The sequence below is a fragment of the Oryctolagus cuniculus genome, chromosome 13 (genome assembly GCF_964237555.1).
Source record: "Oryctolagus cuniculus chromosome 13, mOryCun1.1, whole genome shotgun sequence".
In the NCBI taxonomy this organism is placed as follows: Eukaryota; Metazoa; Chordata; class Mammalia; order Lagomorpha; family Leporidae; genus Oryctolagus; species Oryctolagus cuniculus.
Window position 1 is genome coordinate 32,579,523 of NC_091444.1, and position 24,299 is coordinate 32,603,821.

The 24,299-nt window shown below is 39.0% G+C and overlaps 1 protein-coding gene across 1 annotated transcript in view; it reads left to right on the forward strand.

The window, feature by feature from the left end:
• RRP15 (ribosomal RNA processing 15 homolog) overlaps positions 1-24,299 on the forward strand; it is a 59,279-nt gene that overhangs the window by 21,438 nt on the left and 13,542 nt on the right. The window contains exon 4 of the mRNA XM_002717399.5: positions 1,543-1,744. Within this exon, the coding sequence (XP_002717445.1) occupies positions 1,543-1,744 (202 nt within the window). The remainder of the gene's footprint in view (positions 1-1,542; positions 1,745-24,299) is intronic.

Here is a 24,299-nt window from a genome sequence, read left to right on the forward strand (position 1 = left end):
ATTACCAGGGATCTGGATGGGAAGCATGGAGTAGCTGAAATTCAAGCCAGCACTCTGTTATAGGATGTGGGCATCCCAAGCAGAGGCTTAACCAGCTGCACCACAATGCCCACCTAAGATCTGTCACTTTTATAGTGATTAATAAAAAACTGTTCCTTGTCTGGAAAGAGATATTACTTTGTCCCTCAATGTTATGCACTGCAAACATAGCTCTGAGAGATGGCCAGGGTAAAGAGCAGTTTGGGCTTTCATTCATGAGAACCCAGCAAGAACAAGTAGGAATGCTGACAGTTGTTACAAGATAATCCGTAGATTAAAGAATTTTAGGGCTAGAAAGAATCTTAATGGCCTTATTGAGTGCTGTCCAGTAGAAATATAAAGTGAACTACATATATAGTTTAAAATTTTCTCAAGATGTGTGTTGTGGTGCCATGTGTTAAGCCAGCACTTGCAATTCCCATGTCCTATATCTGAGCTGGTTTGAGTCCTGGCTATTCTGCTTCCAATCCAGCTCCCTGCTAATGTTCCAGGGAAGCAGCAAATGATGGATTGAGTACTTGAGTTCCTGGCATGCATGTGAAAGACCCAAATGGAGTTTCTGGCTCCTGACTTCAGCCTGGCCCAGTCCTGCCTGTTGTGGGCATTTGCATTGTGAACCAGTGGATAGAAAAATCTCTCTGTTAATGTGTCTTTCATATAAGTAAATCCTTAAAAACTTTTCTCTCATAGCCTCATTGAAACAAGTAAAATAGGTGAAATTAATTTCAATAATATATTTTTATTTAACTCATTATATTTAAAAAATGCTGTTTTAACATGTACTTGGAATAAACGTTATTAATGAGAATTAAAGATTCTCTTTTTTGTATTAAGTCTGTGAAATCCAGGGTGTATTTACATTGATAGCCCATGGCAATTCATGCATTGCAAGTGCTTGCTGGCCATATGTGGCTTATAGCTCTTGTACTGGGCACTGCGGGTCTTGATTTTCAGAATTCATCTTTGGCTGAACTAACATATATAGAACAAAGCTTTAAAAATAAATGTCTTTAAAAAGTAGCATTTTAAAGTTAGTTTTATAGCAGAAAGAGTTGTAGGTATTTTTCTGATTTACAGATGAAATTGAAACCTATCCAGCAGATGGGAGTTCAATGCTGAGACAACTAACTGTAAAGACTGTGGTTTTTCTATTACATTGCAATGCTTTCAGCCATTGTATAATTAATTATATTTTGAGAATCGGATATTTGTGTTCAAAATAATTCTCAGTTCTAAATGCACAAAAATTAATTTAGACCAAAGCTGTGAAAAATACATATAACAGTGCACATATGTTTATTTTATTTTCAAAAAGTTATTTTCATTCATTGAAATGTGTGTTCATTTTTCTGATGTATTTAACCATTTAGCGCTTTTGTTTGGTTGCCTGTTAAGTGTTTGCTCTTTTTCAGTTAGTGAACATATACTGTTCCTACACTCATAGAGTTTATATTTCAGCATAATTGTTTAACAACATTTTTCTGGTCACTTTATGTTCCTTAGGGGTGTGGTGCAATTATTTAATGCTGTCCAAAAACATCAAAAGAATGTTGATGAAAAGGTTAAAGAAGCTGGAGGTTCTATTAGAAAGCGTGCTAAATTGATATCAACTGTTTCTAAGAAAGATTTCATCAGTGTTTTGAGAGGAATGGATGGAACTGCAAATGAGAAAAGTTCAACTGAGAAGAACTCAAAAGCCAAACAGGTAACACTTTTATGTAGGGTTCAGTGCGTTAACCTTTTTAGCTCTAAAACTAAAGTTTTGAGATGGAAAACCACACTATAGAATTACATAGTTTTAGATTTTATGAAAATCCCTGTTTGTATGCAGCATAATTTAATTTAATTTTGGGATTCTTTAGTTTCATAATGGTTTTACTAAGAATGGAAGTTGCCAATTATTAAGACCCTGCTGTTAGAACTCAAAAACCAAATAGAATCAGGTAAATCCTTCAGAAGGAGGTCTTATATCTCTCCTATCTGAAATTCTACCATTTGTGCATTTTGTAGACTAGATGCCAAAATCAGGGCTATGGCTTCAACTTGAGACTTTCACTCACAGAAATAATTATGATGGTATATGATTCCTAAAATGTGAAACGTTAGAGCTTTAGGAAATAATGGTAGCAAATCATCCTTACTGATAGTTGGCTGATTGACAGATTAAGAACCTAAATTCTTTTCATGATTTTATAGACTTCCATTACAGCCTTTTTGACCTGTGGACCTGAAGTGTTTGTTTGTTTGTTTTTGTTTTGTTTTTAATTTAATGTACCAAAGAAAGCCTGAAATGTCTTTTAATGTCATAGTGTTTTTTTGAGTTTTGAGTTTTTTCTTTTTTTTTTTCTTTTTTTTGTAAATTAAAGTACATAGTTGTATTTTATGCCTTGATTTCCATTGCCAACAAAAAGTACTTTATACAGTCAGGAGACAAGAGTGTCTTGAAGCTGGCGCCGCGGCTCACTAGGCTAATCCTCCGCCTTGCGGCGCCAGCACACCAGGTTCTAGTCCCAGTCGGGGCACCGGATTCTGTCCCAGTTGCCCCTCTTCCAGGCCAGCTCTCTGCTGTGGCCCGGAAGTACAGTGGAGGATGGCCCAAGTCCTTGGGCCCTGCACCCCATGGGAGACCAGGATAAGTACCTGGCTCCTGCCATCGGATCAGCGAGGTGCGCTGGCCACAGCGCGGCGGCCATTGGAGGGTGAACCAACGGCAAAGGAAGACCTTTCTCTCTGTCTCTCTCTCACTGTCCACTCTGCCTGTCCAAAAAAAAAAAAAAAAAGTCTTGAAATTTTTGTTTTGTTTTGAGAAAACAGTTGAAGCTATGGCAAGAAGAGCATTTAGGAATTTCTTGCTAGTCTAGGGCTGAAACATTTTTTCAAGTTCCTTTACCTAATCTAAAATTTTTTTTTTGCTTGACACATAATAATTATACATATTTATGAGGTATGATGTGATAATTAAATGCATGTGTACTTTGGGTAATGATCAAATTGAGGTACTTAGTATATCCATTACCCTAAACTTTTGTCATTTTATTTTTTATGGTGAGTACAGTAAAAATCATCTCTTGAAGCTATTTTAAGGTATACAATGCCTTGTTGTTAACTGTAGTCATCCTAGTATGCCATGGAAGAGCAATTGTGTATATATACCACATTTTCTTTACCCGTGTGTCTATTGATGAACATTTAGGTTGATTCCATATCTTGGTTACTGTAAACAGTGCTGCAATAAATATGGGCATGCAGATATCTGTTCAATATACTGATTTCATTTCCTTTGGTTATATGCCAAGTAGTCAGATTGTGGTCATCTTGTAGTTCTATTTTTAGTTTTCCAAGAAACCTTCATACTGTTAGAATTGGATTATCAAAAAACACAAAAACATTCCTACAAGCAGCATATATGAGTTTCTCTTTCTCCTTATGCCTGTCAGCATTTGCTGTTTTTTGTGTTTTTATGATACTACTTAGTGCAGCAATTACAGAAAGCAGTATAGGGAGAGTTCATTTTGCCTCATTCTTTTTTTTTTTTTTTTTTTTAAGATTTATATATTTATTTGAAAGGCAGAGTCACAGAGTGACAGAGGCAGGGGGGGGAGAAAGACAGAGAGAGTGAGAGCGCCATATTCCATTCGCTGGTTCGCTCCCCAGATGACTGCAACTCAGGAGCCAGGAGCTTCTTCTGGGTCTCCAGCAAGGGTGCAGAGACTCAAGTTCTTGAGCCATGTTTCCGAGGTGCGTTAGGGAGCTGGATTGGAAGTGGAGAAGCCGGGACTCAAACTGACACCTATATGGGATCCTGGTACTGTAGTTGGCAGCTTAACCTGCTATGTCACAGTGCCAGCCCCCATTTTGCCTAATTCTAATGAAAGTTTTCTAATCTGCTTAAGCTTACCTTTCTCTTGAGTATCTAAGGACTCAAATTGCGTATTTAATAATGGCTCTCACTACTGCTGCTGTTTTAAAGTGTCTCATAAGTGATTATAAATACATGGATACTATTTTTGGAGAATTATACTTTCTGTTGTAGGAATTTGGGAAAGATTTGGCACCATTAGATGAGGAAGAACTAGTGCAATCATGGATACTAAAGATTTTTGTTTTGTTTTTAAAATGACATATTGGAAACATTTTTGCTTTGTGATTATTTCTGTCATGAGTAATGGAAATTTATGAAGCGTCTTTCCAGTGGCATTATTGCATTTTCCTGTTTGACCATTTGTACCATTTGCACTTGTCTTTGACTTTCTTTTTTTATACCTCAGTGATCATGGGTACAATAATAAACTAGGACCAGTGAAAAATTGTTTGATACTCAAAACAGAGTAGCTTTGTTCCAAAAGCAATTTGTGTCTAGAACCACCAACCCTATGCAGCCAATACCCTGGGGTATTTCTTTCTTGTAAAAATGTTTACATTTCCTCCTGGGAGACCAGGAGGAAGCACCCGGCTCCTGGCGTCAGATCAGCTCGGCACGCCGGCCGCAGCATGCTGGCCAAAGCAGCCATTTCGGGGGTGAACCAACGGAAGGAAGACCTTTTTCTCTCTTTCTTTCACTGTCTAACTCTGCCTGTCAAAAAAAAAAAAAAAAAAAAAAAAAAAAAGTTTACATTTTGATTTTGTACTTAAGGAAAAATAAACAATCCTTTTTTTAAAAAAAGTTGTGTTTTAGTTTACATCTGAACAACAAAAAGTACTATGTGATTGAAACAGTTAATGATCTAAGAAGTGTTAAGTGTCCCTTGTATCTTTTAAAGTTTTACAATTTAGATAAATGATTTCAACTAAATAAGTAGATAAAATTTACTTGACATTTAGAAAAATCTAGATTGGTATGTCTAAATGACATTTTAACATGAGTTACACTACATAAAATTCAAATTAGGTGGCTAACTGTATATGGGGCCAATTTCAAAAAAACTAATAATATTGATTACAAGCATAGATAAGTACATTTATGTATGCTTGAATTAGATGAATTTTTCAGGCAGTATTAAGTAAGTAGAGAATAACATTTATCTTTTTTTTCCTCCTATTTTCCCCTACCCTTGTACTGTGAGTAGAAGAGGCTGTTGCCCTCAGCATAGTATTACAGAAGAACTCAGGAAAGTTGCTTTTTTCATTTCTGTGGACTGATTATATTCAGAGCACAGGGTTTTTTCCAGTGCTTCTAATACTACAAAGTCTCTAAAGACAGAGTTCATGCAGATGTAAACTGGATTCAAAGTAAAGCTGAATAGAGTTGTAGTATCATTACAGTTTATGGAAGTTGGATACATTGTAGGTAATACTTTAGAGTGCTTTTTTTGTACTTTTTACTTGTAATGAACACTGACTTGGAAATTTAAAATAAATACTTTTTAAAGAGTTTTCATAGGAATTTCATATTCGTTCAAGGTGTAAGAGACTTTAAAACATGACAAATGTTTTACTGTGATGGTCTGAACAAGTCATTTTTCTCAGACTCTTTCTACATTAGAATATATTAAGTTTTATTTTCCTGATATTTACTCCTATTTCTTAAATAATATTTATATTATGTTTTTATCAATACTAGGTATTTTTGAGCCGGCCCTGTGGCTCCCTTGGTTAATCCTCCGCCTTGCAGTGCCGGCATCCCATATGGGCACCGGGTTCCAGTCCCGGTTGCTCCTCTTCCAATCCAGCTCTCTGTTGTGGCCGTGGAAGGCAGTGGAGGATGGCCCAAATGCTTGGGCCCCTGCACCCTTATGGGAGACCAGGAGGAAGCACCTGGCTCCTGGCTTCTGATCGCTGCAGCACCGGCCGTAGCAGCCATTTGGGGAGTGAACCAATGGAAGGAAGACCTTTCTCTCTGTTTCTCTCTCTCTCACTGTCTATAACTTTACCAAATAAATAAATACAAAATACAAAATAAAAATAAAAAAAGGAAGGCAGACTGAAGAAAGCTGAATGTTTTAAAAAATACTAGATATTATATTTTTATGTATTTATTTATTTAAATGACAGAATTATAGACAGAGAATGATAAGAGAGCTTACATCTGCTGATTCATTCCTCAAATGTCCACAATAGCCAGGTTTGGGCCAGGCCAATGCCGGAACCAGGACCTCCATCCTGATCTCCCACATCCATGTGGGTGTAGTGGCTCAAGCATTTAGGCTGTCTTCTGCCGCCTTCCCGTTAGCAGGGAGCTGGATTGGAAGACAAGCAGCCAGAGCTGGAACCAGCTCTCCAGTATGGGATACCGGCATCGCATTTGGGGGATTAATGTTTACTTTCTTTGATTTATTTTCTTACAGTTTTTCTGGAGTTAACACTAAGCCTCTTCTCATTTGCTTGGTTATTTATACAAGGTCTTTCCATACTCTTCAAAAAACACTGTTAAACCTTTCTTTGGAATGTTTACCTTGTCCTGTAGTGGTCTAGACTGGTTGTTCTTTATTTGCTGTGCACTGTCTTTCTGCAGTATTGCTTTATTCCCGTCCTGGGAATTTCGTTTGCTACTCCGTTGTGTAGTGGTATTTGTTTCTTGGACAAATGTCCTCTTTATTCTTAGCTTTATCCCACATTTTGGTAGTGATATCAGAAAGCATGTAAGTATTTTTTTATTATATAGTTGTCTGATATATCACTTCCCAAATGGTATATAAATGTCCTAATTCCTGAAAGTTAATGAGTGTATGTTACTTGGTAAAAGTAGTTCTTCAGATATAATTCTGTTAACGATCTTGATACCCAGATGTCATCGCAAATTATGTGGAAGGGCTGTAAATTCAATGCTAAGTACTTCAGATATGCAGGGAGAATTCACAGAAGCAGAATAGGCAGTGTAACCAGAAAGGCATGGGTTGAAGTGATGTGGCTATCAGTCAAAGAATACTGACCACCATCAGAGCTCCCAGAGAGAGTGAGGCCTTGTCAAATAGATTATGTACTTCTCTGAGAGAATCAGTTGCTGTTGTTTTGTTATCCACAGCAAACTAGTATAACATAGGTGTCCACGCTGGAAAATAATTTGCTCAGAAATTTGAAACTGATTCTTCTACTTTCTTGTTTCTGCCTTCCCCTCCCACCCCATTTGTCTATTATTGGTTCACTACTATTTTGCTTCTTGATTCTTTACTCTTTGAAAGCTTTTAGAATCTTCTCTTTACCCTTGTTACTCTGAAATTTTTCAGTGAAATGCCCTAGGATGGCTGGATATTAATAGGCTAGGTCATCAGTCAGTAATAAATTCATGTTACTCACTTTCAGGCAGGTTGTTTTGTTTGTTGGTTTAATGTCTGATTATTTTTGTCACTTTCTGTTTTCTCTTTCTAGAATTCCTATTAATTGGTTATTTGGTCTTCTGGATTGATTTTCTGATTTTCATAACCTTTTCCCCTCCAATTTATTTTCTCCCTCTGACTTATCTGGAGGTTAAAAAAAAAAAAATCAGCCCTTATATTAAATTGGAAAAAAGAGGGGCTGGCATGTGACATGGGTTAAGCCGCCGCCTGCAGTACCGGCATCCCATGTGGGAGCTAGTTTGAGTCCCGGCTGTTCCACTTTTGATCCAGCTCCCTGCTATGGCCTAGGAAAGCAGTGGAAGATGGCCCAAGTCCTTGGGCCCCTGTACCCACATGGGAGACTCAGAAGAAGATCCTGGCACCTGGCTTTGGATCAGTGCAGCTCCGGCTGTTGTGGCCAACTGGGGAGTGAACTAGCAGATCAGAGACCTCTCTCTCTCTCTCTCTCTCTCTAACTCTAACTTTCAAATAAATAAATAATTCTTAAGAAAAAAAAAAAAGAAGATGGTAACCAAAGCCCTAAAACATACTTCTACCTATGAAAGTATCTAAAATGAAAAAAGATTGGATGGCCTTATCAACAGATTAGACTCTGTAGAAAAAAAAGATAAAAAAAACTCAGCCCTTATAATGAATTGGAAAAAGAAATCTGATTTCATATTTTTGAATTTTGAAGAACTTTTTGTTTTCTTTAAACAAACGACTGAAATGGGCCAGACCGAAGCCAGGAGTGAGGAACTTCATCCAAGTCTCTCATGTGGGTACAGGGCCCAAGGACTTGGGCTGTCTTCCTCTGCTTTCCCAGGCTCATTAGCAGGGAGCTGGAATGGAAGTGGAGAACCCAGGACTTGAACTGCCATCCACATGGGATGCCGGCACTGCAGGCAGTGGCTTAAGCCGCTGTGCCATAGTGCTGGCCCTTCCTTAGCTTTCAGTTTCTTTTTACTCTTTCCTCAGAAAGCTGGCTAAACTTCAGTCAGATTTCTTGGAATTTAATTCTCCTTTCCTCAAGATGGGACAGAAGCAAATAGGCACTTTCAGTCTGTGGGAAAAGCATTGGTTATATATTACTTGCACTCTTGTATTGGAAGGTTTTCATTTATTTGAAATTGCCAGTATGTCAATTTAAAATTTTATTTTGTTTTAAGGAAACTGCAGTGATAATTCTGTAGTAAGGGAAAATGATAGCTTATTTCTGTTAGAAAGCACTTCTTTAGTCATTACAGGACAGCAAATTTCAATAAAAAGTCCTTAGGAAAAAAAGTTATTGAAAGTGCTAGGTATTTGCTTTTTGCAGTTCCGTGATGTGAACACTTCTGTTTCTCTTACATTGCTCATAAATGACAATCTTGTATTTCATAGCTAGTGATTTAGTGGTGGGAATGCTTTTGAAATTTCTAGTTGGCTTTGATTCCTTATAACTTAGATTTATATTCTAAATTGCTATTTTTTTTTTAAGATTTCATTTATTTGAGAGAGTTATAGACAGAGGGAGAGACAGAGAGAAAGGTCTTCCTTCCGTTGGTTCACTCCCCAAATGGCCGCAAGGGCTGGAGCTGCGCCTATCCGAAGCCAGGAACCAGACGCTTCTTCCTGGTCTCCCATGCAAGTGCTGGGCCCCAGCATTTGGGCCATCCTCCACTGCACTCCCGGACCGCAGCAGAGAGCTGAATTGGAAGAGGAGCAGCCGGGACTAGAACCAGCGCCCATATGGGATACTGGCACCACAGGTGGAAGATTAACCTACTGCGCCCTGGCGCCGGCCCCTAAATTGCTATTAGTTTTAAAGATGTGCATTCCTTCTGGTTCTTAGATCTACCTAGTTCTTGCTTCCAAAGAAGGTAACCTAGGAATGGAGGGACTGCTTCACACAGGGCTCTAGGTGGTTTTCAGCACTTTTCAGGATTTAGTTTTTAAATGGACATTGGGGTATGGAAGGCGGAGGGGGTGGGAGAGAAAGATGCTGACCTTAAGTTGCCCCTGCGTTGCTTGGCAACAGTGTTTTAACTCTCACATAAAAGCTGCTTTCATAGGAATGTGTGGAATTGTAACTTCGTAAATAATTCAGCTTAATATTTGTTTACTGAAAATGCCAAATAGATTACAGTTTAGACAAAAGTGAGCCTCTAAATTTGAAATGAGAATGGGCAGGATTGTACACATTGTTGATAACAGTTTAAGGCTAGGTCTCATTGTACTGATGTCTTAAAATATGCTGTTTAGTTTTAATGTGGGGAAGTCTGATTTGAACAACAGTTGTAATCAAAGCGAACTTATGTTTAGCAATATGGCACATGGAGCATTTTGACACGGGAAATGTAGGTGTAAATGAAGGATAAGAACTAGTCATTATAGAGCTGGTGTGGAAATCTTTACTGTTGAATTAAAATTAATAATGGTTCTATACGTCTTTCAGCCCTCTATGAAGAAATATTCCAACTATTTATAGCTGCTGAAAGTGGCTACCTATGTAGTATTCTCATTAATGAGGTTGAGACTTTTTAAAGAAAAAAATGATCGTGCGTGTGTGAATTTTGTACCATGCGCTTGAATCTACAGTGCCTTTTTAAAAATCAAAAGAATATTATTTCTTGCTAAATATCATTTTGGTTGAGTAGTATGTAGTTGAGGCAATAATATATAGAATATAGTAGGCATAGTTGCTAAGGCCACAGATTCTAGAACCAGACTGCCTTGCTTCAGAACATCTGTTACATGTAGTAGTAATAATGATCCTTACCTCTTAAGGATTTGTGAAAGTGAAGTGAAATACACTGATGTGTGTGACTGATGTTTGATACATAGTAATCACCTTGTAAATATTCATGATTATTTTTGAGTTCAAAGTCTTGAATTCCTTATATATTGTGCTTATTTTTTATAAAAATAGTAGTCAAAGATGAATTCTAAAGTTGGAAAAATTTGAAAGGAAACTTACTTCTTATCTGGATTGTTGGATAATCAAAAATTAGCAAGTATCTTGCTTGAATTATGTTTTGATTTGTAAAATACTCGTTCACTTTAGGTGTGTTGAGTCTGATAATGCACAATTCCTACAAAATAACGAAACTAGACTTTGAGGAATTGGACATTGCTCTTTTTCCCCATTTCAGGTTATGGTTGAGCTAACTATAATATTTTTTTTTGGTTTTTGGGTGGGTACTGTCATACTACTGGAATGTTCTCATCTTTATGAATAGTGTGCAAAGCAGCATTAGAAGATTACAGATGTACCTCTTTGGGGATTCTGTGGATACATGATGACACAGGGCATCAGCAAGTAAGGATAGTGGGAAGAGGCACTTGGGAGGGCCTTCATTGGATTTATTTACTGTGTGCCAGATATCATGCAAGCTGTTTTTACATAATTCTTTTTGAAGTAACAGGGACTAGGGACCCCATGTTAGAGTTGAGAAACCCAGTCAGAAAGGTTAACTGACTTACCTGAGGTTACACTGATAGGAATTGATGGGATCTCGATTCAAACGCAATCTGTTTGACTCCAGAACCCTGTAGGCAGCTATAATGGCATTGCGTATTAAGATCTGAGGCCCTTAAAATAATGGGAGTCGAAACAAAAGACCTCTCCATTCTCTCACCTGGATGAGCTAGGAAAAAAATAGGCCTACCTAATAAACCACGTCCCCTAAGAGGACAATACACTGGTGAGGTAGGTAGCTTGCAATCCGGTTTTTCCTAGGTCTCCCTCCTTTATTTGATGTAGAGCAAAGTGGAGACTGCTGGATTTTAAGATCTTAGTTTCTCAAGACAGTTATGTAAGAAGATATTTCCGTAAGAAGACATTTCAAAGTAAGAAATTCATGAAACTAATTTAGAAAAGTCTTCATAAATTCAATGTTAGAATTGACTTTCTGTTCATTTATCACAGAATTGAAATTTATTGGAAATCAGATGCATCTTGTATGCCCAATACAGATTTTATAATTCTCTTTTTGTTATTTCATGGAAGTTTTGAGACAGAAAGAAAATTTGAAAGAATAATATTAGCAAGAACACCTGCATTTCTATTTTGTGTATTGGCTTCTATGTATTTTATAGAGATACCTGCCTGCTTTTCTTCCCATCTAATTTTCCTTGTTTGGGCTTGTTAGGAAGAGTTGCAGATTGGTGCTTCCTCACATGGGGCACCATAAATGTTAGGAAAAGAGGTGCAGAATAGAGAGGAGGCAATGTACGAATTTACAGCCAGACCTAATTTATTCAGAGAATATAACGTAGAAGTGCGTGACCAACTGTCCACATGTACATTGATGGAACACGTGGCAGAAGACCCCAACTCCCAGGGGCCTGGCCTTTTAATATTTTAGGGGGGCTAGGTATGGGAGTTGGGGGAGAGGGCAGCAGGTGAAAGGAAATTCCTGGAACTGGTCTTTAAAGTGTTCTGAGCAGCTGGTCTTTCAGGTGGCCATGAGGGGTGGGGTATGAAGGCAATAGGGTGTGAGACCCAATTGAGATTCAAGGGCAAGGAATACATTCCAATGTTTATATATAGTTTGGGCAATGAGCAAGAATGGCTGAGGCTTATGTCTTTGTTCCATCGGAGTTAATCATTTGAAGATAGTACCTACCTGTGCAACACACATTCTTTTTTAAACAACTTTACTGAGATATAATTCACATACCATACAATTCAGAAGATTCTTATAAATCTTTGAGAACTAGAATGCAATCAAGTTGGGGCTGGTGTAGTGTGGCAGGTAAAGACCCTGCCTGTGACACCAACATTCCATATGGACAGTGGTTCATGTCCTGGCTGCTCCATTTCCAATCCAGCTCCTTGCTAATGGCCTGGGAAAAGCAGTGGATGATGGCCCAAGTATTTGTACCCCTGTCATCCACGTGGGAGACTGGAATGAAGCTCCTGTTTCCTGGCTTCTGCTTGGCCCAGTGCTTACCATTTGGGCCATCTGGGGACTGAATTAACAGATGGAATATCTTTCCCTCTCACTGTCTCTCCCTCTGTCTCTGTAACTCTTTCAAATAAAAATAAAAATCAGTTGGGAGTTCTGAGATGGTGGAATAGTGACAGGAAGGTCTGAATCACAGGCAAAATTAATATTTAAAAAGGGGAGAAATTACACGCCTAAGATAAAGCCATGGGAAATTTGCAGTGGGAAACCCAGCTAAAACAATAGAGATGGTCCAGGTCTGCGCTGAGAGAGCAAATAAGAATTTAAAAAAAAAAAAAAAAACAAAAAACCACCAGTGGAGACTTGGACCCAGGGAGAACACTGGCCCTGGCAGACCAGGTGAGAGGGAAATGGGCGGGCATGCACACAGGAAGATAGCAGCAGGAGGAAGAGCTTGGCGAACTGCCTTTGAAGTTCCGTGTGACACCCTGCCCCGTCCTGGGACAGTAGAGGCAGAAAGAGAAAATAAATAAATAAGGAGGTGATGCAGCTCCCTACCCCCCCCCCCCCAACCGCTGCAGCAGAGCCCTACAGCCAACTGAGAGAAGCCATTTTGTTTGTTTGGATGCAGGCAGGTGGCTGCTGCTCTTAGCTCCTGTGTGCATGCCCAGCAATAGTGGAAGTCACCTCACCCCCCACCCAAACAGCAAGGGCCACAATAATTCAAAAGAATTTATTTCCCCTCCACACAGGCTGTATGGCAAGAGGAAGCCCCGCCTATGGGAATTTCATACCCACCCACAACCATTGAGAAGTGAGCCACTCTCCAGTGGGTGAGGCTCTGTATGTCTGCCCGCAACCCACAAACCTAATGAGAGAAAAAAAAAACCCACCCTGGGAGCAGAGTCTGAGACAAAGTATGGCTAGGCCCTGAGCAACCACAGAGCGCTTCCCTGCAGTCCCAAGCTCATCAGTTACCTATAGCATCTCATAGCAGAGGGAACCGTGCTCACAGGAAAGACTCCACAGATCAAAGGTGTAGTTAATTAAGCAGTGTGAATGCATGCTAAACACACTGGTGACTAACTCTGCAGTGTCCCACAACTGTGAGGAGAAGGGTGGGTGACACCAACAGAGGTAACCACCCTCCTCCATCCAGATAACCACAGAAGACCTACTAAACTCCACAGGGGCCTTACCTTAGATACTTGCTCCACTCGGCAATACTGAACAGAGCACTCAGGCCATACCCAACACATACTTCTTGGTATCCACTGAAAGTATAGACATCCCACTAAACCACAGAGACACAAACCAAAGATAAAAGCCACCAGACAATTAAAAAAATTGCACAAATGCCGAAAAACAAAGGAAGAAACATAAGTAAGAATAAGGAAGACACTGTGAGCCCCTTCAAAAGAACACTACAACACTTCAGTAGTAGAAGGTGGAAATGAAGAGATTGAGAATATGCCAGGAACAGAATTCAGAAAACTACTCATTAGATTACTTAGAAACAATCAGAAGCAAATTTATGAATTAAATGAAAAATTTTCCCATGAAATTAAAGAGAAATCAGAATAAAATACTAGAAATTAAGAATTCAATAGATCAAATAAGAAATGACAAGAAAGTCTTAACAACAGAGTAAGCGTGGCAGAAGAAAGAATATCTGAACTAGAAGACAAATTTTTTGAAATTTCACAGTCATACCAAAACAAAGAAGGAATTAAAAAACTAAAAAACATCTTTGGAGATCTACACGAAACTATCAAATGACCCAACATCTGGGTCCTGGGAGTTGCTGAAGGCATGAAAAGAGAGAAAGGATTAGAAGGCCTTTTTATTGAAATAATAACAGAAAACTTCCCCAATTTGGAGAAAAAAAAATGTACATCCAAGTACAGGAAGCACAGGGAACTCCCAATAGACACAGCCAGAAAAAAATTTTCACCACAACACATTGTAGTAAAGCTCTCCACAGTAAAACTTATCAGAAACCCTGTAGGCTAGGAGAGAATGACAAGATATACTCAAGTCTTAAGAGAAAAAAACTGTCAACCCAGAATAATGTACCCTGCAAGGCTCTGAGTTATGAATGAAGGTGAAATAAGGACCTTCTATAGCAAATAATTTGTAACTACTCAACCAGCCTTACAGAAGATGTTCAAGGATGTGCTCCACACAGAAATAGGAACGGCACTATAAAAGAAGGTGAAGTCAGAAAATCGCCCACTAAAAGTATAAAGGAAACCCAAAGTAAAAATAGGACTATTGACAGAAATGTAGTGGGCAAAGTTATTGCTTAACAGTAGTCACCCTGAATGTAAATGAATTCAACTCTCCAGTTAAAAGACAGACTGGCTGAATGGATTAAAAAAGAAAACCCATCTATTTGCTGCCTACAAGAAACACATCTTGCCAGCCATGATACTTGCAGACTGAAAGTGAAAGGATGGAAAAAGATAATGCATGCTAACAGAATCTAAAAAAGAGCTGGTGTAGCCATCCTCATACCAGACAAAATAGACATTAACACAAAAAATATTAAGAGATAAAGAAGGGCACTATGTGATGATTAAAGAGATCAATTCAAATGTATATGCACCTAATTACAGGGTACCTTGTATTTAAAAGAAATGTTAATGATTTAAAGGGAGACATAGACCCAAATACAGCAGTAATGGAGGACTTCAGTATCCCACTTTTAGCAATGGACAGATCAACCAAACAAAAAATCAGCAAGGAAACAACAGAATTAATTGACACTAAAGACCAAATGGACCTAACAGATATCTACAGAGCTTTCCATCCTACAGCCACAGAATACACATTCTTCTTGCCAATGCATGGAACTTTTCTCCAGGAGTGACCACATGCTAGGCCATAAATCAAGTCTCAGCAAATTAAATTAAAAAAAAAAGTCGAAATCATACCATGCATCTTCTCTGACCACAATGGAATGAAGTTGGTAATCAACAACTTAGGAATCCCTAGAATATATGCAAACACATGGGGACAGAACAACATGCTCCTGAATGAACAGTGGGTCAAATAATTAAAATTAGAGAAGAAATCAACAAAATTGAAAACAATAAAACAATTAAAAAATCAGCAAAATCAAGAGCTGGTTTTTCAAAAAAATAAATAAAATTGACACACTACTTTCCCAACTAACCAAAAAAGAAGGAAGAAGACCCAAATTAATAAAATCAGAGATGAAAAGGAAATGTAACTGCAGACACCACAGAAAGAAAAAGAATCATCAGAAATCATTACGAAGAGCTGTACACCAACAAAATGGTAAACCTAGAAGGAATGGATAGATTCCTTGACAAATATGACCTATCTAAAATGAGCCATGAAGACACAGAAAATCTAAACAGACCAATGACCAAGACAGAACTAGAATCACCAATAAAGACCCTCCCAACAAAGAAAAGGCCAGGACTGGAAGGCTTCACCGCTGAATTCTACCAAACATTTAAAGAAAAACTAACTGTAATTCTTTGCAAACTATTTTAAACAATATGAGCCAGCATCACCTTAATTCCTAAACCTGAAAAATATGTAACAGAGAAAGAGAACTACAGACCAATTTCTCTGTTGAACATAGATGCAAAAATCTTCAACAAAATATTAGCAATTGAATCCAACAACACATCAGAAAGATCATCCATTCGGACCAAGTGGTATTTATTCCTGGAATGTAGGGATGGTTCAACATCTGCAAATCAATGTCATACATCACATTAACAAATTGAAGAACAAAACCTATATGATTATCTTAATAAGTGCAAAGAAAGCATTTGACAAAATACAATACCATTTCATGATGAAAACTTTAAGTAAATTGGGAATAGAAGGAACATTTCTCAACATAATCGCAGCAATTTATGACAAACCCATGGCCTGTGTTCTATTGAATGGGGAAAAATTGGAAGCAATCCCACTGAGATCTGGAATCAGACAAGGGTACCCACTCTCGCCATTGCTTTTCAGTATAGTTGTGAAAGTTTTAGCCAGAGCCATTAGACAAGAAAAAGAAAATAAAGGGGTACAAATCAGGAAGGAGGAAGTCAAACTATCTCTATTTGCAGATGACACGCTCCTATATATAGGGGATCCAAAAGACTCTACGAAGAGACTATTGGAACTCAGAAGAGTTTGGAAATGTAACAAGATATAAAATCATCACACAGCCTTTGTATACATGGATAATGCCATGGTTGAGAAAGAGCATCTAAGATCAATCCCATTCACAATAGCTCCCCAAAAAATCAAATACCTGGGAATAATTTTAACCCAGGATGTCAAAGAACTCCACGATGAGAATCATAAAACATTAAAGAAAGAAATAGAAGAAGATACAAAAAATGGAAAAATCTTCCATGTTCATGGATTGGAAGAATCAGTATCATCAAAATGTCCATACTACCGAAAGCAATTTACTGATTCAATGTGATACCAATGAAAATACCAAAGACATTCTTCTCAGATACAGAAAAAATGATGTTGAAATTCATAAGGAAACTTGGGAGACCCTTAATAGCTAAAGCAATCTTAAACAACAAAAATAAAGCTGGAGGCATCATAATGCCAGATTTCAAGACATACTACAGGGCAGTTACAATCAAAACAGCCTGGTACTGCTATAAAAACAGATAGCCCATTTAGGTTGGTTGGTTGTTTTTTTTTTTTTTTTTGCCAGAGTGTCTTGGCTTTCCATGCCTGAAATACTCTCATGGGCTTTTCAGCCAGATCGGAATGCCTTTAGGGCTGATTCTGAGGCCAGAGTGCTGTTTAGGACATCCGCCATTCTATGAGTCTGCTGAGTATCTCGCTTCCCATGTTGGATCACTCTCCCCTTTATTTATTCTATCGGTTAGTATTAGCAGGTACTAGACTTGTTTATGTGCTCCCTTTGACTCTTAGTCCTTTCATTATGATCAATTGTGAACTGAAATTGATCACTTGGACTAGTGAGATGGTATTGGTACATGCCACCTTGATGGGATTAAATTGGAGTCCCCTGGTATGTTTCTAACTCCACCATTTGGGGCAAGTCAGCTTGAGCATGTCCCAAATTGTACATTTCTTCCCTCTCTTATCCCCACTCTTATGTTTAACAGGGATCACATTTCAGTTAAATTTCAACACTTAAAAATAGCTGTGTATTAATTACAGAATTAAACCAGTCATATTAAGTAGAACAGACAAAAAAAAATACTATGAGGGATAATGTATTAAGTTGTTCATTAACAGTCAGGGCTATGCTGATCAAGTCACCATTTCTCATAGTGTCGATTTCACTTCAACAGGTTTCCTTTTTGGTGTTCAGTCAGTTGTCACCGATCAGGGAGAACATATGGTATTTGTCCCTTTGGGACTGGCTTATTTCACTCAGCATGATGTGTTCCAGATTCCTCCATTTTGTTGCAAATGACTGGATTTCGTTGTTTCTTACTTCGGTATAGTATTCTAAAGAGTACATATCCCATAATTTCTTTATCCAGTCTACCGTTGATGGGCATTTAGGTTGGTTCCAGGTCTTGGCTATTGTGAATTGTGCTGCAATAAACATTAGGGTGCAGACCGCTTTTTTGTTTGCCAACTTAAATTCCTTTGGCTAAATTCCAAGGAGTGGGATGGCTGGGTCGAACGGTAGGGTTATATTCAGGTTTCTGAGGAATCTCCAGACTGACTTCCATAGTGGCTTGACCAGTTTGCATTCCCACCAACAGTGGGTTAGTGTCCCTTTTTCCCTACATCCTCGCCAGCGTCTGTTGTTGGTAGATTTCTGTATGTGAGCCATTCTAACCGGGGTGAGGTGAAACCTCATTGTGGTTTTGATTTGCATTTCCCTGATTGCTAGTGAGCTTGAACATTTTTTCATGTGCCTGTTGGCCATTTGGATTTCCTCTTTTGAAAAATGTCTATTGAGGTCCTTGGCCCATCTCTTAAGTGGGTTGTTTGTTTTGTTTTTGTGGAGTTTCTTGATCTCTTTGTAGATTCTGGTTATTAACCCTTTATCTGTTGCATAGTTTGCAAATATTTTTTCCCATTCTGTCGGTTGTCTCTTCACTCTCCTGACTGTTTCTTTTGCAGTACAGAAACTTCTCAATTTAATGCAATCCCAATAGTTGATTTTGGCTTTGACTGCCTGTGCCTCCCGGGTCTTTTCCAGAAATTCTTTGCCTGTGCCAATATCTTGAAGGGTCTCTCCAATATTCTCTAATAACTTGATGGTGTCGGGTCGTAGATTTAGGTCTTTAATCCATGTTGAGTGGATTTTTGTGTAAGGTGTAAGGTAGGGGTCTTGCTTCATGATTCTGCTCATGGAAATCCAATTTTCCCAGCACCATTTATTGAATAGACTGTCCTTGCTCCAGGAATTAGTTTTAGATCCTTGATCAAATATAAGTTGGCTGTAGATGTTTATATTGATTTCTGGTGTTTCAATTCTGTTACATTGGTCTATCCATCTGTTTCTGTATCAATACCATGCTGTTTTGATTACAACTGCCCTGTAGTATGTCCTGAAATCTGGTATTGTGATGCCTCTGGCTTTGTTTTTGTTGTACAAGATTGCTTTAGCTATTCGAGGTCTCTTGTGCCTCCATATAAATTTCAACGCCATTTTTTCCAGATCTGAGAAGAAGGTCTTCGCTATCTTGATTGGTATTGCATTGAATGTATAAATTGCTTTTGGGAGAATGGACATTTTGATGATATTGATTCTTCCAATCCATGAGCATGGAAGATTTTTCCATTTCTTGGTATCCTCTTCTATTTCTTTCTTTAAGGTTTTGTAATTTTCATCGTAGAGATCTTTAACGTCCTTGGTTAAGTTTATTCCAAGGTATTTGATTGTTTTTGTAGCTATTGTGAATGGGATTGATCTTAGAATTTCTTCCTCAGCCATGGCATTGTCTGTGTATACAAAGGCTGTTGATTTTTGTGCATTGATTTTATACCCTGCTACTTTGCCAAAGTCTTCTATGAGTTCCAATAGTCTCTTAGTAGAGTTCTTTGGATCCCCTAAATAAAGAATCATGTCATCTGCAAAGAGGGATAGTTTGAGTTCTTCCTTCCCAATTTGTATCCCTTTAATTTCTTTTTCTTGCCTAATAGCTCTGGCTAGAACTTCCAGAACTATATTGAATAGCAGTGGTGAGAGTGGGCATCCCTGTCTGGTACCAGATCTCAGTGGAAATGCTTCCAACTTTTCCCCATTCAATAGGATGTTGGCTGTGGGTTTTTCATAGATTGCTTTGATTGTATTGAGGAATGTTCCTTCCAAACCCAGTTTGCTTAGAGTTTTCATCATGAACAGGTGTTGTATTTTATCAAATGCTTTCTCGGCGTCTATGTGAGTGAGATCCCAGTGGAAAGAACAGGTCTTCAAAGAAGGAGGTACCTTTCTCTGAAGGGAGGAGAGAACCTCCACTTTGACTATGACCTTGTCTAAACAAGATAAGAGTCGGAGAACTCAAGGGGCTTCCATAGCCTTGGAAACTCATGACTGGTGCATAGGGAGATTACTGATGCCATGAACAGGAGTTTCAGTTTGTAAAGTCAACAACAGGAGTCACTGTGCACTTACTCCCCATGTAGGATCTCTGCCCTTAATGTGCTGTACATTGAGGCTTAATGCTATAATGAGTACTCAAACAGTATATTTCACTTTGTGTTTCTATGGGGGTGCAAACTGTTGAAATCTTTACTTAATGTATACTAAACTGATCTTCTGTTAAAAAAAAAAAAGAAGAAATTAGCAATTCCCAACTTGACTCTCACTGGGATTAAACATGACAATAGGTCTGATCTGATTTCATCATCATTTAAAAAATCATCTATTATTTTTCACTTTATGTTTCTGTGTGGGAAGAAACTGTTGAAATCTTTACTTAATGTATGCTAAACTGATCTTCTGTATATAAAGAGAATCGAAAATGAATCTTGATGTGAATGGAAGGGGAGAGGGAGTGGGAAAGCGGAGGGTTGCGGGTGGGAGGGACGTTATGGGGGGGAAGCCACTGTAATCCATAAGCCGTACTTTGCAAATTTATATTCATTAAATAAAAGTTAAAAAAAAAACAGCCCAGTGGAATACAATAGAAACACCTGTAATCAATCCAAGCATCTACAACCAACTTACCTTTGACAAAAGAGCTAAAATCAATTCCTAGAGCAAGCTCAGTCTCTTTAACAAATGGTGCTGGATAAACTGGATTGCCTCATGCAGAAACATGAAGCAAGACAGCTACTTGACACCTTTCACCAAAGTCCACTCAAAATGACTAAAGACCAGCCGGCGCCGTGGCTCAATAGGCTAATCCTCCACCTTGCGGCGCCGGCACACCGGGTTCTAGTCCCGGTTGGGGCGCCGGATTCTGTCCCGGTTGCCCCTCTTCCAGGCCAGCTCTCTGCTATGGCCAGGGAGTGCAGTGGAGGATGGCCCAGGTGCTTGGGCCCTGCACCCCATGGGAGACCAGGAAAAGCACCTGGCTCCTGGCTCCTGGCAGGATCAGCGCGGTGCGCCGGCTGCAGCGGTGGCCATTGGAGGGTGAACCAACGGCAAAGGAAGACCTTTCTCTCTCTCACTGTCCACTCTGCCTGTCAAAAAAAAAAAAAAAAAAAAAAAAAAAAAAAAAAAAAAAGACTAAAGACCTAAATTTACAATTCAACACCATCAAATTATTAGAGAACATTGGGGAACCCTTACAAGACATTGGCCTAGGCAAAGAGTTCTTGGAAAGGACCCCAGAAGCACAGGCAATCAAAGTCAAAATGGACAATGGGATTACTTCAAATTGAGATGCTTCTGCACTGCAAAAGAAACACTCAGGAAAGTGAAGAAGCAACTGAAAGAATGGGAGAAAGTATTTGCAAACTATTCAATGGATAAAGGATTGATAACCAGAATATATAAACAAATCAGGAAGCTAAAAAACAACAAAACAACCCAGTGAAGAAATGGGCAAAGGACTTAAACAGACATTTTTTTAAAAGATCATTTATTTATTTATTTGAGAGGTAGAGTTAGAGACAGTAAGAGGGATAGAGAGAGAGAGAAAGGTCTTCCGTCTGCTGGTTCATTCCCCAAATGGCCGCAACAATCGGAGCTGCACTCATCTGAAGCCAAGAGCCAGGGGCTTCTTCCAGGTCTCCTACGTGGGTGCAAGGGCCCAAGGACTTGAGCCATCTTCTACTGCTTTCTCAGGCCATAACAGAGAGCTGGATCAGAAGAGGGGCAGCCGGGACTAGAACCAGCACCCATATGGTATGCCTGCGCCTGCCCCCCAGACATTTTTCAAAAGGAAATCCAAATGGCCAACATACACATGAAAAAAATTCTCAGGATCAATAGCTGTCAGAGAAATATAAGTCAAAACCAAAGTGAGTTTTCACCTCACCATTGTTAGAATGGCTTTCATACAGAAATCAACAAATAACAAATGCTGGTGAGGATGTGCAGAAAAGGTATCCTAATCCACTGTTGGTGGGAATGTAAGCTGGTAAAGCCGCTGCAGAAGACAGTGTGGAGATACCTCAGAGGTCTGAATATAGACCTACCATATGACTCAACCTTCTCACTCTTGGGAATCTACCCAAGGGAAATGAAATCAGCATATGAAAGAGCTATCTGTACCTCCATGTTTATAATCTCTCAGCTCAAAATATCAAAGACATGGAATCAACCCAAATACCCATCAACTGAAGAATGGATAAAGAAATTGTAGGATATATACACCATGGAATACTACAAAGCAGTTAAAAAAAAAGAAGTCCAGTCTTTTGCAACAAAATGGATGAAACTGGAAAACATCATACTTAGTAAAATAAGCTAGTCCCAGAGGGAGAAATTCTGTTTTCCCTGACCAGTAATAACTAATAAAGCACCTAAAAGGCAACATGTAGAAATGAAATTGACACTCTGAGAAGCAATGGCTTTGAATAGCCCTCTCTCGACTGTTGATAAACAGCTATTCTGTATTTTTGTTTTTCTTTTCTTTTTTTCTTTCATATTGTTCATTGAACTCTTTACTTAACATAGTTAAGTATATATGTATAAAGTGAATTGAAAATAGATTTTAGTAAACAACAAGAGTGAGAATAAGAAAGGGAAGAGGGAAGGGGGTGGGAGGGCGGGCATGGTGGGAAGAATTGCCAAGATTCTAAAGTTGTGATTGTGAAATGCATGAAGTTCATAACTGCAAAGCAGTATAGTATTGCATACATTCCTACGGACTTCTCTCTTTTTTTTAAGGTTTATTTATTTTATTTGAAAGTCAGAATTACACAGAGAGAGAGGTCTTCCATCCACTGGTTCATTCCCCAGTTGGCCAAATTGGTCAGAGCTGCACAGATCTGAAGCCAGGAGTCTGGAGCTTCTTTTAGGTCTCCCACATGGGTGCAGGGGCCCAAGGAATTGGACCATCTTCTGCTTTCCCAGGTGATAGCAGAGAGCTGGGTTGGAAATGGAGCAGCTGGGACTTGAACAGGTGCCTATATAGGATGCTGGCACTGAAGGTGGTGGCTTTACCCTCTATGCCACAGCACCACCCTGGACAACTTGCCATGGGACCCCAAATTCCCTTAAGCTGACTGGTAAAAGTAGCATCTTAAGTGTTATAGAGATCAAATGGATAGGATTAAGCGGTAAAGATAGATATCACCATATAGATAGGATCAAGTGTTAAAGTGATCATATAACTAGGACTAAGTGTTTGGAAACAATAATAGACAGAATTAAAAAGGAGTGAAGACTCCAACATGGGAAGCAGTCCATACAGCTGACTGATTGGATGACAATTGCTTTAAGTATCACTCTGACCTCAGAATTAGCCCTTAAGGCATTCTGGTCTGGCTGAAAAGCCCAGGGGAGCATTTCAGGCATGGAAGGTCAAGACACTGTGGCAAAAAATGTTCTACATAAGGGATCTCTGTGGGTGACACCTCAGTGGTAAGAAGTGGCCACCAAAGAAGGATGTACTTTTCTCTGAAGGGAGGAGAGAATTTCCACTTTGCTTATGGCTTTATTTATCTAATGGATCCGGAAGGCTTCTATAGCCAAGGCAGCTCATGTCAGGAGCCTTGGGTGATAGCTGATGTCATACATAAGAGTGTTATTTATTAAATAAACAACAAGAGTCACTGTGCACTAACTTCCCATGCAGGACCTTTGTCCCCAAAGATTTGTATCATGAGATTTAATATAAAATGTGTTCTCAAAAATCACTTCCTTTCAGTGTATTAAATGGAAGATATTATTGTGTCTCATAAGTTATAGTTATGTTTAAGAGCTCGCAAAAGATGTGTCATCCTTGGTTTCTTCTTTAAAGATAATTAAGTTTCTAAAAGGAAAGAAGGAGGCGGAAGGAAGGGAAAAGAGGAAGGGGGAAAAAGCGAAATCAGTTTTGAGAAGCGGTTAACATTGAACAGCCCCTTTCTAGACTGTTGAGGACCAGTTTTCTTAGTTTTTTTAATTTTTATTTTTTCTTTTTCTTTCTCAGACAAAACAGGAGAGAGAGGAAGAAGGTGGGTAGGAGGGCAGGTGCAGTGGGAAGAATTACTGTGTTTCTAATGTTGTATTTAAGAGATACATACAAATAAAAAAATTTTTTTAAAGGATGCAGTCAAGGTTCATACATTGCATATGATTGTTTCTTATTCTAGAACAGTGCCCTTGCCTTTTTTTGTTGTTGTTAAGATTTATTTATATATTTGAAAGGCAGAGTTACAGAGAGTCAGAGAGAGAGAGAGATCTTCCATCTGTTGCTTCACTCCCCAAATGGCTGCAACAGCCGGAGCTGGGCTGATCCAAAGCCAGGAGTCAGGAGTTCCTCCGGATCTCCCATGTGGGTGCAGGGACCCAAGCACTTGGGCCATCTTCTACCGCTTTCCCAGGCTATAACAGAGAGTTGGATTGGAATTGGAGCAGTCGGGTCTTGAACCGGCACCCATATCGGATGCCAGCACTGTAGACAACGGCTTCACCCACTGAGCCACAGCACCGGCTCCACGGTGCCTTTGCCTTAAAGATTGACTTTTTAAAGAGACAAGTCAGGGTTTTTGAAAAATTTTTTTATTTGAGAGGGAGAGACACAGA